General features: G+C 36.7%; 1 protein-coding gene across 8 annotated transcripts in view; it reads left to right on the forward strand.

Moving 5' to 3' along the window:
• Positions 1 to 14,158, forward strand: part of SH3RF1 (SH3 domain containing ring finger 1) — a 90,525-nt gene that overhangs the window by 37,753 nt on the left and 38,614 nt on the right. For all 8 annotated transcript variants that reach the window (XM_083833576.1, XM_083833577.1, XM_083833578.1 and 5 more), the window contains 2 exons: positions 9,953 to 10,228; positions 11,577 to 11,672. In XM_083833576.1, coding sequence (XP_083689702.1) covers positions 9,953 to 10,228; positions 11,577 to 11,672 — 372 coding nt within the window. The remainder of the gene's footprint in view (positions 1 to 9,952; positions 10,229 to 11,576; positions 11,673 to 14,158) is intronic.

Raw genomic sequence — 14,158 nt, forward strand, 5'->3', positions numbered from 1 at the left:
ACATTTACAAAATACTGATGATGACAGGAAATAGACCCCAAAATACTTTCTCATCAGGCAGTGGAATGTCAGATGTTATCTCAGATTTTAAAAATTCTAATTCAGGTAGGAGAGCTGCGTGTGGTTACTTTGTTTTTTCAGTATCATTGATAGAGTCGTTTTAATTTTAGACCGTGTGCTGTTTTGGCAGCATTAACACTTGAACATAATGGAAAGCAAAACATGCTCAGATGAGAAGACATGCATGTCAACCTTGATAGGTTTTCATCAAAAGGATGCAGCAACTTCTTCTTTTGCAACTGTTTTGTTCCATTGCCCAATTTTTGGCAGCAAAATATTGAGAGATTAAAGGTACATTTCTTCATACTGATCTCATCAAGAATGATCTCACCAAGTCACTCCCTTGTTCAGAGTCATTTGCTGGCTTTGCTCCTTCTGTATCATGTTCAAACTCCTCATCTTCAAAGCTCAGTAAGACTTTGCTCTTGGCAATCTAATTTCTCATTTATTCTCTGTGCGTGAGGGTGTTTGTCTTTACGTGTGGAATTCCCTCTCCTTTTCTTGGTGGAATAAGTAAACAGAATGATTTTCATATCTCAGTGAGCAGAGCCTGAGTTCGTATTCAAAGGGTAGAATCCTTCAGAACAATACAGAGCATTACTCTGAAATTTCTACCTTGTTGATAAACCCTATGGGGCTTTTGATACCTTTGGTAAAATACCAGCACGAACAGGGCCTTCTGTGTTTCAGTGCTGTGTTAGTAAACCAGATGTCTCAGACTTATGCATTAAACAGAAACTTTTTTTGTAAAAGTGAGCAAATAATGTGTTTTGTAAAGGGTTTTTATAAAGCTTGGATTTGTGAGAGAATTTGAGGTGTACTCAGTAAAAAAAATCCATGGTTTGCCCAGATCAGTGGCTTCAGTTTAATGCAAAAATGGAAGAGGAGATGTATTCTGATTAGCCACATTAAGACAGGTAGTGGACATAGAAGTTTTTCTATTTGCTTCTTACCATTATGCCAGCATAGCACAGCCTAGTAATACCAGTTTAATAGTGGAATCTTTTCTAGCTGTTAGCAATACCCTGTGGGGTTTTGGAGACTGCCTTTTATTTCCTTCTAATACAGTATGGTTTTGTGTTAATCCATTTAAAAAAAAAAAAAGGCAAAAAAAGGGGCACTGCAGGATGTTTCCTTTCTCTGAGATGATGCTGACTGTATGTCCCTGTATCTTCTTCAGCGACCACATGCGCTGTAGGACTGCTCATTGTGTAAAATACGTCTGCCATACTGGTTGCATAGGTTACAGCAATGCGTTTTTGAAAATGTTTAGTTGGATTAATAGTGTTGTTTTTTTTTTTCTTCTGGTGACTGATAAAAACTTACCAGGTGCATTTCTTAGATGGCTCTTTGGTTAATAGGACAGGTTTCAAACGACAGCTGCCGTTTCTGATGCTTTGTTTCTGGGTACGCACACGAGAGCCTGTGGTATCTCTAGCTGGCTCCCACTAAGCCGATGGGAAAGAAGACTGCTTTGGGTTTACATGAGAATATTTTATTTAATCTGGACTTGGAGTTGAGAATGGCATGCATCTCCCTTGGGAATTAATTATTTGGCTGTCTATACAATTGCATATATGACTTTTGACAGGGAGAGTAAATCCCAGATACCTATATTATAAGGGTAAGTATGAATTTGCGGAGCAGTGAAAAGTGCCACAGATGTGGAATTTCCAGGTTATGTGGAAAGTGAAATGAAGAGTGAAAAGAGAAGACTACACAATAGCTGTGTGGGAAAGAATGTAATGCTCAGATGTGGTCTGTAGTTTGATAGTTTTCAAAGGGGTTTTTTGCACCTTAGGTGATCTTATGGAAACAATCAAAAGTTCTTCATACAAGCAAACAAAAAAGCAGATGATGTTGAAGGATCTGTATTGGCACAGGAAAGTTATCAGACTTCCCAGATTTTGGGTGGGGAGCAAATAGTTATGAAAGGCACTTACTAAGCTACTAGGTAAAATGAGGCTTCTTGCTAAAAGCAGAAATGCTGTCTAGGAATTTGGCATTTTGAACAACTGAATAGCTCTGGGTTCTGAGCTCCAATGATACCATGGAGAACTACTTAAGATGTGCTCTTTATAAGTCTTTCAAGTCTTTTTCCCAGTTCTTTGACAGACTCTTGACCTACATGAACATTATCCTATGTGATATTTTTTTATTTGCTTCTTTTCTATACATCTTTCTGATTCAGTTTTCTTCCTCAAAAATAAAAAAAAAAAAAGCTGTGCCTTATGATTGCAAAGATAAGTGACTTTTCTCAAGCTGGCAGGAAAAATGAAAGTCAAACTTCACAACCTTGTATCTGTAATCTATTGCATCTACACGGAGTAGATGTTCCTGACAGTTTTTTAAAAAGGACCATTTTCCTAACTTGTTCTTCATAAAGTTAATACCTGTGAGGTAAAGTTTCTTGCACTTTTATAAGTGTATGTTGAGAAAGTAGAAACAGCGAAACTTTCCAAAGCACTTAGCGTTGACACATACCAGTGTAACTTGGGAAGTCCCCAGCGGTTTTAGTTTTGACAAATTGGATATGGCTGGGGAGCACTAAATACATTTTAAAAATCCTACCCCACGCTGAGACCTCTTCAGGGATATACAGCTGTTCAGCGGCAGTTTGCAGTAGGACTGGTAAGTCCTGCTATGCAGTCTTCCAGTTGTACTGCTCCTCTGTATGCAGGCTTGCCAAGACAGCCGAGTGTCCTCCTCCTTTATTCTTCTTGAGGGATGCAGTTTTCTGGTATTAGAAGCCGTAGATGATATTACATAAGAACAGAATGCATTGAAAAATATGTTGGTGGAAGAGTTTAAGTGAAATGGAATAAAATTATACTGCATAACAATTTGAGGTCCCTAAACAGATTAGGAAATCCACACTGCTATACTCTGAAATGGCATTGGGACAAGAAAAATTAGCAGTTTTATGGAGACATCAAACAGCAGTCAGTCATAACATACCAAGAGAAAACCCATGGGACTAGCAGCGTTTTCAGACTAACCAACAGGGTTGGTATAGTAGCTGTAAGAGCAGATCTTTAAAGCGAGTCTTTGCTTTTGAGAAGAACAAATTATATAAACATCTTAGTGCTACTTAGTGTATCCTTTAAAGTTTTGTTTGGATTCTTGCAAGGATCTATTTTTTCAAAACAAAATGGTTTTGTAGTAAACAATGAATCAAAAAATTTTAAAGACTTGGAATGAAATTGTCTGATATGCTTTGGCATTCCTCTTCACAATCGGTAAGAATGCAGACCCAAATTCTTTCTTGGATCTTGAAAGTTACCTTAGTTTTCCTGAGTTTGACTTGTATACAGTCTGGTTTCCTTGTACTTCCCCCCCAAACCCCCCCCCCCAGAAAAAGCAATCTTTAACCTGTTGAGTGCATATAGTTAAAATGTTTGGGGACATCCATTATACAGAGCATAATTCTTTTCTTCCTTCTCCTTTTTTCCTATTTTTTTTATTTGTTTATTTTGAGAGCTTAGTTTAGTGGAAAGTGTTTAAAACTTTATTTAGCAAACCATGGAAAAGTAAGTAGCTGAGAACATTGTGTTCCTGATAGGAGAAGGAGAGAAGGTGGCATTCTGAAGACGCTGATTTTTTTCATTTTAGAAGTTTTCAAAAACACAGGTATTGCACAGAAAATAACTAGGCTAAGTGCCTTTGGGAAGCTTTGTAAATGTCCCTTTCTAACCTTCCATGTTATTAGTCTGATTGTTTCGGCCCTAAGGCAACATTTTTAAATTCCTTTCATTCTCCTGTATTCCAGCTTTTAATTTCAAAACACCTTTGTGGGAGACAGTTTCTCATACTTACATTAAACAACCTTGTATTTATTTCTTGACATCAAACAATAAAAAATGCCAAAATGTTTTCTTCTATGTATGCTAAAAGCAGTTAAGGCAGATGAAGCAAAAATGACTTTCATAAACCAACTCTGTCACTTTGAGCTGGCCACTGGTAATTTACCTCAAAACAACATATAAAAATTAAGTGAGGAGAGATATCAACCCTCCTATTACAAAATGCAGGGGTTTCCTGAGCCAGTCTTGTGAAGTTCTGCCGAAATTTGCCAAGAGCAAAGTTAACTGATAAAGGCCTTAAAAGAGTTGGGTAGTCAAAGGGCTCTAGGAGTACTCGCAACTCCAGGCTGTTAGCTGGCTGAAACTTGGAAGTTGAAATCCTTTTACTTTAATAGTATTCTGGTATGTCACATGCTATTACGTCTAGAGGTAGTATTGCTGTTAATTAGCAGGTATACACATTAGTACAGGAAAAAATTACTGTATTCTCTGATAGCTAGCTAGTAGCAGTGAAGCTTTGCAAGTCTACAAAATAGATTTTAACTTGATTGTTAAATTAAATAATTGTACAAATATTGTTCAGTTCCTTCATTTACCAAGAATCGTTTTTTTTTCCTGATTGCAGTTGTTTAGCTTTTTGAAAAGTATAACAAATATGTTGACGTAATTGTACTTTATGAAAAAAAAAAAAAGGGTACTGGGGTAAAAAAAGTAATCTTGCTTCAAAATTGTTATGTAGGTCGCTGATAAATTGCACAATGGGTGGATTTCAGGGGTAACCTGGCCAGCTAATGTTCTCTTAATGTTATTTATTTAAAATAGCAAATTTTTACTAAAATTAAAAACTGCACCAAGTCACAGCTAACTGTACTTAAACATGCCATTTTAAAACAACTACAAATCTTTTTACTGTATTAAGTCAAACATGTGGTAATATTGTAGGTATGCTGAGAACAACGATATCTAGTACAGCTATGTCATTAGAAGCTAGTAGAAATGGATATACTTACTGACATTAACATCACCTACTTCCCTAATCTAAGGAGCTGTCATAGAAAAAAGTGAACTGTCAGATAGTGTCTCAGTATACTCAGGAGAGCAATAATAATTTACATCATGTGATGCCAAAGGTTTGTTTTTATGGTTACTACAGCATGCTGGCAACCTGATAGAGCCTCCTCATAGAAGTAATCTCACATTTTTATCATTCATATGGCAGGTACCTCAGAAGCTCTATAAATAGAAATCATTACATTTGTACTCATGACCTTTGCAATCTTCCAAGAAAGCTGTGATGGTGAAAGTATGTGAAATTGATTCCATTATTAATTTAGTGTTGGGTGCAGGTTAATAGTACTACACTTCAGCCTCTTGGAGCACATCTAACCTTGTTTGCATCATTCTTTAGATTAGCCAAAAAAAAAAAAAAAGCAAGGAGCAGCTTTTAACATTCTTCTTGGGTTTTGGAGATGCTTCATGTTCTAGAACACAAAAAGAAATGGGGAGATTTAGTTTAAAATATTAAACCTCTAGGTTGGTGTGCTCTGTAAAACTGAGTACCTGATTTGTTCAGGTGACAGCAGTACATGTATGACTTTAAAAAGGGAGCATGTTTCCTTTGCTTAGAAGGAAATCCTACTGAAGGAAACAATGTAAGCAATTTAAGAAAGTTTTCAGCAAAGTGTTTGCATCAGCTTTGTCCTACAATACATGAAAATTTAAGCGCAGCTACAGAAAGAACAAAGGAGGCAGAAACAAAGAAATTAGCCCTGCAAACCAGACAGATCAGGTGGCTTTAAATTAAGACTCAGAAACAGGTGTTGGAGCCAGCTAGATGAAAGAGACATGAAAAAACTGTAGGTATGACATGGGGTGATCTGCAGATAGGACTGAGCAGCTTGGCAAAGGCCAAACAAGAAGAAAAATGCATATTAAAAAAAAAAAGGTGAAAGATCTGAGTCAGAAGAGCAACAAGATGAAGGAGAATGAACAAGAAGATTAAAAAGGACAATATATTGTCATTGAAAAGGTTTTTTTTGAATAGGAGTTGGAAGATGAAATCTTGGGTATGCCTGCACATAATGCAGAAAGTACATGCAGAGAACTCGCCCAACCCAAACCTGCCTTGCCAAACCTTGCCAACAAGCTGGCTGGTATAGTTACTGCAGCATATTAACAAACACCTTTCTCATGTAAAAGCAGTTTGTACTGGCAACCAAGTGTGTCTTACAATACTGGTTCTTAAGGCAAAAAATGTTATACTGATAAAGGCACCTCGATAGCCCTGAAGTTATTGTACTTAGAATTGCTGTGTAATTGAAGCATTTCAGGAATCATTGATTTCTCATCTTGTGCTGGTTATTAATGTGACTTAGTTCGGTTGAGGAACTCCATGGAAAAGCAAGTAAAAATAGAAGAAAAATCATTTTTCTGTCTTGACCTGTAATAGAATTGCAAATAATTGATGATTTTTGAAGATCCTTTTATAACACGGATCAAAATGATAGTAACTCCCAGTTTTAGACTTTCTCTGAGGAAAGGCAGAGGTTATTACGGAAAGCTGGGCATAAAAGCTGCTGCTGAGCTGTCTGAGCAGGCCAGCGTTTTTGGAGGCTGATAGGCTATGGTTTTGCATCTAGGCAGTTTCAGAAAGCTTTTTTTGTCTGTCTAGTACTCAGTAAAAAGCCTGCCTGCTCCCTTGAAGACACTCAGTGTCTGGGAATCTCAAATAGCTGAAAGCTGTGTAGATAACATGGGTGAATTCAGCCGGCTGACAGGAGAACCCAGGCCACGTCCCAGCGCGGCGGCCGGAGCGGGGTGGGACGACGTGCCTGGAGGAGTGCGGAGCCCAGCGGCAGCACCACGGTGGGAGGCTGGAACGAGGCCAGGAGGCGGCTGCCCTGCTACCTGCTGAATTCGTTTCCTTGGTGGCAGCAGGAGGGGAGGTGGTATTTTTTGCTCCTTCAGCTTGCCCTGGTTCTCCAAGTGAAATAAGTTACGCAATGAGCACTGTTTTATGCCAGTGTAAGCATATTTACACTTGGGCCTCTGCCACAGAAACTTCTTTTTAAAAGGAAATCAGATCTCGTGTTTCTGTGCAGGCATAAGTTTCTCTTGGCTTAAGCTCATGAAACGTATGTACAGTTGTTCCTTAAAAAGTAAAAGTAAAGTTAGAAATAAGGTGACTAAAGAGAAAGTATAAATCCAAAGAGAACTGCACAGGAGTTCTGTAGGTTTCTAAGACAAAATATCTGGATGGGGAGAAGAAATACGGGGAAATCTAAGAAATCCCAGCCTCATATATAAATGGATGCATATGCTCTTTTTGATATTCTTGTTAAGCTGTTGGTTTTGATGTCACTGCATGTTATTTTCTGTAAAGGAGTCTTTGGATGTATATCCATTCCTTAGCTAAAACTGAATTTAACAGTTTGCATTTAAGCAGTAGCATTAGGAATCTGAATATTTGTTATTGCATAAGGACAACTGAGGAAATAATTTTAAGAAACCTGTTTTGCATGATGTCCTTCTGGGTTTTAAATTTTCATTTCCTAAATGTTTTTTTTGTCTGTTCTTTGGTTGCTTCCTCAAAGAGCCCCAGGCTAAATGGCGGCTGTAAACCTCAGGGTAGACTGCAAAGTTTTTCTTCCAAAGCCTTCCTTTCATGTTTAGCCAAGTGAGAGACGGGGAGTGAACTGTAAACTCTGGCTCAGCATTATCTTTGTGGCCTGCCCTCCTGGTGAGCAGTCAGAGGGGCAGAGGGGAGGCCGCTGAGCGTGGCGGCCGAGAGCTGCGACCACCAGGCCCCTGAGGGGTGCCCGGGTAGGCCATGCACATACAGGGCACGGTGGTGGGCCGTAACCCACCCCAGCCTTCCCCCCCTTATCCTTTGCCTGCTGCAGAAGGAAAAGGCATTCACCTGCTTTCTCTCCCAAGTCATTTAACCCTTTCTCCTTAATTGTTGGTAGCCTGGCTGAGATCCTTTGACTGGCTGGCTGAGAACAAGTGCAGATCTTTGACAGGGTGTGTTCCACTCACACTCCTGTCTTCTTGTTTTGGTTTTGCTTGTGTCTCCGAAAAGGGATTTTTTCTGTCCATATTTCATACACAGAGCCAGTCTTTCAGTTCTTCCCTGGTACAGGGACACAGGTGGCTTTCTCTGGGGACCACCGGGTGAGCGTCCTGGACAGCTCTGGTGATAACCTTGGCACAAGAGAGAAAGGAAATTATCTTGTCATAGCTGTAACTGCTCGGAGCCCTCTTTCTACCAAGTAGTTCTTTGGATCGTAATCACTGAAGTGCAGTAGGGTTCTTGTTGTTTTTTGTTTGTTTGTTTTTAATTGGGGAGGAAATGGATAAGCAAGCAGTGCTTCCTCTGTTATATAGAGGCATGCTTCTTTTGTGGCCCCAAATTTCCCCTTTGGTCAGTCAGAGCCTACAAATTCTTTGTTTGATGTCTTAGTCTTTTTCTTTGTCTGGGTTCATTAAGTGTACCATTGCTGTTTATAATGTGCACCAATACCATTTTAAGTGTGATTATGAAGAAAAATACTGTTTGCATCAGTCTGAAGATCACCAGATTTTGTGAACAACTGTGTGTATAATAATATGTTTTAGTGCCCATCCTGGCTGCTCTAGAATGAGCTGTGGTTGGCCTGTGTTCATATGTAAATCATACTCATCTGTACCTTTGTGTGTGTACATATATATATGAATATGATTATCCTTTGACTTTTTGGTATAGAAAGAAAACTATTAAATAGGCTAATCTTTAAGATATTATTTACTTGTTCATTAAATTATTATGATTATAAAGTCATGCACAAAAATTAAAGGTACCAAGAAAAATGGGATTATATTGAAAGACAGAATTTTAAGTGGTAAATACGAAATAAATTATGAAGTATTCTGCCTTCTGACTAATGACACAGACTCTTAAGTGGTAATTCCTTCTGAGAATTTTCTTGCGTTGTGTACCTCTTGAGATATTGTGTGTTCAACTTCAATTTACAATCTGTTGTGGTAGGAAACTTAAGAGGAGAGATGTATCGTGGTGTAGACCATGGTGAATAATACTGCCAACGTTGAAATTCATTACAGTTTATCTTGTCTGTATGGGATTGCATTAAAGGTGTAAAATGCTGTGCTGTAGTTGAATATAAATGCTGTCTTTAGTATGGAAAAACTGTCTTGGTAAGGGAAGTTACTGCTGTTTACATCATTAAAGGGTTGAGCTCCCCTCTAAATGCTTAAATTTGGAGAGAGAAGAGTTTTGAAGAAGCCCTAATACTGGAGTTGTAGAGGCTCACTCTTTAAGGAGGGATGACACTAGTATTTTGTAATGCTTCTGACATGCATTCAAGAGCAGCACTAATGACCAACAGTTTTAAGTTACTATAGAGAAATCGGAAGAAAACCCAAGGATACAAACCTTCAACTGGTTTTATTCAGTAATTCTTTTTGCCATGTTTGAAGAATAAATAAATAAAAGGGGTTGTTCCAGGATGAAATCTCTCACCTTTAATCAAGCGAGATTTGTTTTTCAGGCTGGAAAACACCTCCCTTATGTCCTCATGCTCATCATTAATAAGCAAGCAAGACAGGCAGAAAACATGCCCCAAAGGTCGTACAGGAAATTTGTTATTCTAATGCTGCATTTTCTTGCAGAATTCTTCTGTTGGCTCTCTCGAGTGGTCAGAATACTTTTCAGTAGTCTGATTTTTTTTCCCAGTAATGTTTTTGTTGTTTTGTTTATTTTTAATATTGAACTGATAAGCTTAGTGAATTTGTATGTAAGGGTTAAAATATAATGCTTTTTATTTTGCTTCTTTGGTGTCTCAATGTTGCAGCATTACTGGAAATAATGAAATTTAGAGGAAAATGATAATTAAGACTGTATAGAACTGAAGCTCTTCCTATATGTTTAGGTAAAAACAGTAGAATTGCTACAGTGTAATAATTTTATTATGTATAATTTTACTAAGAAATTTTATACATCTGTTTGCATGCATAGTCCCCCAAAGAAGGCAATATAGCTTCAATTTAGTAATGCTTACCTAATTCTAGCCATCTTTTTTATTTTTCTTCAGGGTGTACCTCAGTTACCGTGTGCCAAAGCGTTGTACAGCTATGAGGGAAAAGAACCTGGAGATCTTAAGTTCAGTAAAGGAGACATCATCATTTTGCGTCGACAGGTGGATGAAAATTGGTATCATGGAGAAGTCAATGGCATCCATGGCTTTTTTCCTACCAACTTTGTTCAGATTATTAAACCTTTACCTCAACCTCCGCCTCAGTGCAAAGCACTTTATGACTTTGAAGTAAAAGACAAGGAAGCAGATAAAGACTGTTTACCATTTGCAAAGGTAAAAACTGAATAAAATTAGTATTTTCTTTTAATAATTTCATTCACTTGGATAAGAAATAATAAGACTTCAGTAGTCTCGTCTGTGTTTTTAATGGATCTATACAAATATGAAAAGGGCAGATAATTCTGTATGTATTTCTCATTTGTAGATTAGGTTTGCCTTCTTTTTCTTTATGAATTACATACAATTTCTCTGAGGTTTTATTTTTGAGAATACAGTTTTTCATAATTACAGGAATGGCAGTCTTAATTTCTGAGAAATAACCTATGTTATGAATTAAGTGTTCCATCCTCTAAAGAAATGCTCATTTAAAATTGTCAGCATTGATGCTAATTTTTAGCTTTGTGTTTAGTAAGTGACATTTTTAGGCTCCAGATACTAAATACAAAGTACTACTGAATTTTGTTGTTCTGTAATATAGTTAATTGCCTTTTGGAAAACATGACATTTCTTCTTACATTGTTGTAATTAATTTTCTATCTTGCAAAGCACAAAATGATACTGAGTTTTAATAAGTATTGGAGCTGTTCCTTTTTTGGTTTGTGATTCTTTAGTTTATGAAATAGCACAAAAATGCTACAAGATAAATGTGAGCTGATCACATTTTTGTACTTATTAAAAATGGAAAGGATGGGTAAAATTTTAAAAGTGACAAGTTTTATCTCTTTTCCTGAAGTTAGGACAAGTGCATATATCAACAGGCAATGTTTTTTTACCACACCTAGTTCATTGGCATTGGCTTGCATGTTTTGGTTAGATTGTTGACTGTTTTTTTTTTTTTTTGATATACAGTCATGCTTGAGTGGGCATCTGTTTCCACATGCTTTAACTTACCTGTAAAGTAAATGTGCATCTCAGTATAGCAATGTTTAATATGCATATGAAACTTTTTTAATGTAATGTTCTCAAAATCGTATCTAAAATCGAAAGTTCAATCTGTATCTGAAAGAAGTCATACCACTTATCAGTGTTCTTATGTATTTAAGTTGAAGAGCAACACCTAGGGAAGTTTGGGTAATGAGTCAGCTGAGACGTAAAAAAGTTGAGGTTCTGTTGATTAATGACAGGACTTAAAAGTGGGGCTGATAAGAGTACAACAGGCTGAATGTGACAGGAAGTCTGTTATGAAGGACAAAGTCAAATGGCTAAGGTCGGCTGTGGACAGTTAGCTGACTTCCAACAAAATTAACTTCAAACCCAAGAGCAGCATTTTTGTGTTACGGAGTGCCTTCTCTGTGGTACTTGTCCACGTACTGCCTTCTCTGATTACCCGTGCATTACGGAGGGAAATTTAATTAGAAGCTTAATTAGAGCTGGGAGACATAATCACTGCATGTTCACACAGGATGATGTTCTGACTGTAATACGCCGAGTGGATGAAAACTGGGCAGAAGGAATGCTGGCTGACAAGATAGGAATATTTCCGATCTCGTATGTTGAGGTGAGTACAGTTGGGCTATCAGTAAGGTTGTGCCTATGGTGTATTTCATCTTCGAAAAGAAAACTCCTGCAGTTACTTGATAGTATTTTTAAAGTAATGGTACCGTTGATGATTCTAAAATAACCTGAGATATAAATAATCTTAGATCTAGAATAATCTAGAATAAGATCTGTGTGCTTAGTTTGGGAAAGTTCATGACCTCAGCAGCTGAACAAGTGATTTTTACTTAGCTATTTGATACGTATTTTCATCAAATGAAATTGGAATGAAAGTACTTGGAGGCAGTCACTGCATTTTCTTGTTAGTACTGTGAGTCACGCAGTCAATCACAAACGACACTTAACTACAAAATGAAAGACATCAAGTCTGAGAAATAGTAATTTTTGCACTGTCCCTAATACCTGCCTCTGAAAACCAAATGAGCATAGCTAGAAATTTGGAGAATATAGGCTGTTAAGCAAGTAAACCATCGAACTTTACATCGAACAGACTGTTAGATAAAATGCTCTGTATATTCCTGGATTTCTCAAATCTGATATGACAACTTGCAGTGAGAGGTAGTGCTTGAGAAAGTTTCCCTCGTCTTTTAGGATTTCACATCGAAAACTATTTATCTTCTATATAGAAATAAGTGAGTAAGAACAGAATCTACAGCTACAACAATAGTTATTGTAGTTTTCATTACATAAAGATACAGAGGCTTGGAATAGTGTTTGTCTTTTTCTGCTAGGTATGCTATGGACACATGGTAAGATGGACTTCTTGTACTGAAGAGATTTTATTTAAATAAATGAAACAAAGATGGAAGGAAGTATTTTCACAGTAGAAGTGGGATGGGAAATACCTGCTTCAGGTCACAGGAGAAATGTGTAACCATACTAAGCGTTAAGTCAGGTGTTCAATTCCTGAATGCCCTGGTGAGATGGGAACTTTTTTTTTTTTTAAAAAAAAGTTTTCAAACAGTATAGAAAGTTCTTTTTTTTTTTTTTCAAAAGGATAGATATGTGTAATCATTTTTATACGCTGATTTAAAGGTCTCTATACTTGGAGATAGAAAATTCCATACAACTTAAAAATAAACATAATAGTTATAATAATAAAACACACACAAAAACATAAATGTTTCAACTTATTCAGTCCAACTCTGTCTTCAGTTTAAGAAGCTTTCAAAAGCTGATTTAAGATGTTTTTGCCCCTGGCTATTAATTTCTGTCTCCTTGCAGTTAACTGACCCTTCAATTCAGACAGTACAGCATTTTCCTGGTGCTTCTTCTAAATAAATCACTTAACTTAGCCAAGTCAGAAAAAAATCCTTCCCTAGGGCTGCCACTTGGGCTAACTATTAGCTCACAACTCAGTTTACATTTCTATAAAAGTTTGCAAAATGGAGATTTCCTATTAAAAACACACAATTTAAGTTAAAATGATAGTCACAAAATGTATTTCACTGTTGAAATTTTCAGACAAATTCCATCTACTAAGAAAATGTATCTTCAACAAACCCTTTTAGAGTAGGCATGAACACTTATACGCATTTTCAAATTCCCGATAGCACAGTGTGGGAAATCTAGAGAAATAAATATACCCAAAGGGATACTTCGGATCAGATAAGTGGTTTTTTTTTTCCCAGCATATACTGAACTGAAACGCTTGCTGTAGTGAAGAGCAGTGAGATATACCAAAAACTATATGAATTTTTGAAATGTTTGTTTTCTGAGATTATATAACTATTGTCCTTGAAAATATGCAGACAGTTGATGTAAACAATTAAACCACTAAAGACACTAAAAACTGAAGTAATTCATATTTTTTAGGTATTCCAGTATGGTATTTTTAGTTATATTTTGCAACCCTGTAACTGTTACCTGTTTTTGTCATAATGGCAGTTGCATCTTTGCCCTGTGCATGTCAGTCCACTAATTTTGTTTGTGTTGTTGCTTTTTAATGTCAGACAGTAGCTGCATTTACTGGAGATTTTAATGTCTGAAGTCATTAACTTTAAAACAAGGACAGCCTGTTCTGTTTATTCTGTAATATGTATGTCTGATAGTTAAAATGTTTCTTGTACTGTGAGGTCACAGAGTAAAACTTCAGGTATGTTGAAGTCCATGAAAAAATCTAAATGACTGTATTTGAGGGCAACTTTTTACCTGGAGGAATATTTTAATCATTGCAGTGATTGCCAGTCTATTCTTTTAGATCACTTTATTTTATTATATTTGTGATAGTAATAAAAGCTAGGACTGAAAACATTTTGAGAAATATTTTAATAGTGATTGCATTAAAAGTATAATTTGTTAACTGACTCACAGACCATTATGTCTTTATCTGTAGACACATGGCACTGTGAAATAATTACTTTCTCTGCAAGTGAAAAATAAATTATGCAAAACATTGAAAAAAATGTTTTCTATGAGGGAAAACTGCTAAAACAAACAACAACAAAAAAGCTTTTTAGCTTTATTAGAGCAAGTCCTGATTAATAT

Source organism: Anser anser (genome assembly GCF_964211835.1).
Source record: "Anser anser genome assembly, chromosome: 4".
Taxonomy (NCBI): Eukaryota; Metazoa; Chordata; class Aves; order Anseriformes; family Anatidae; genus Anser; species Anser anser.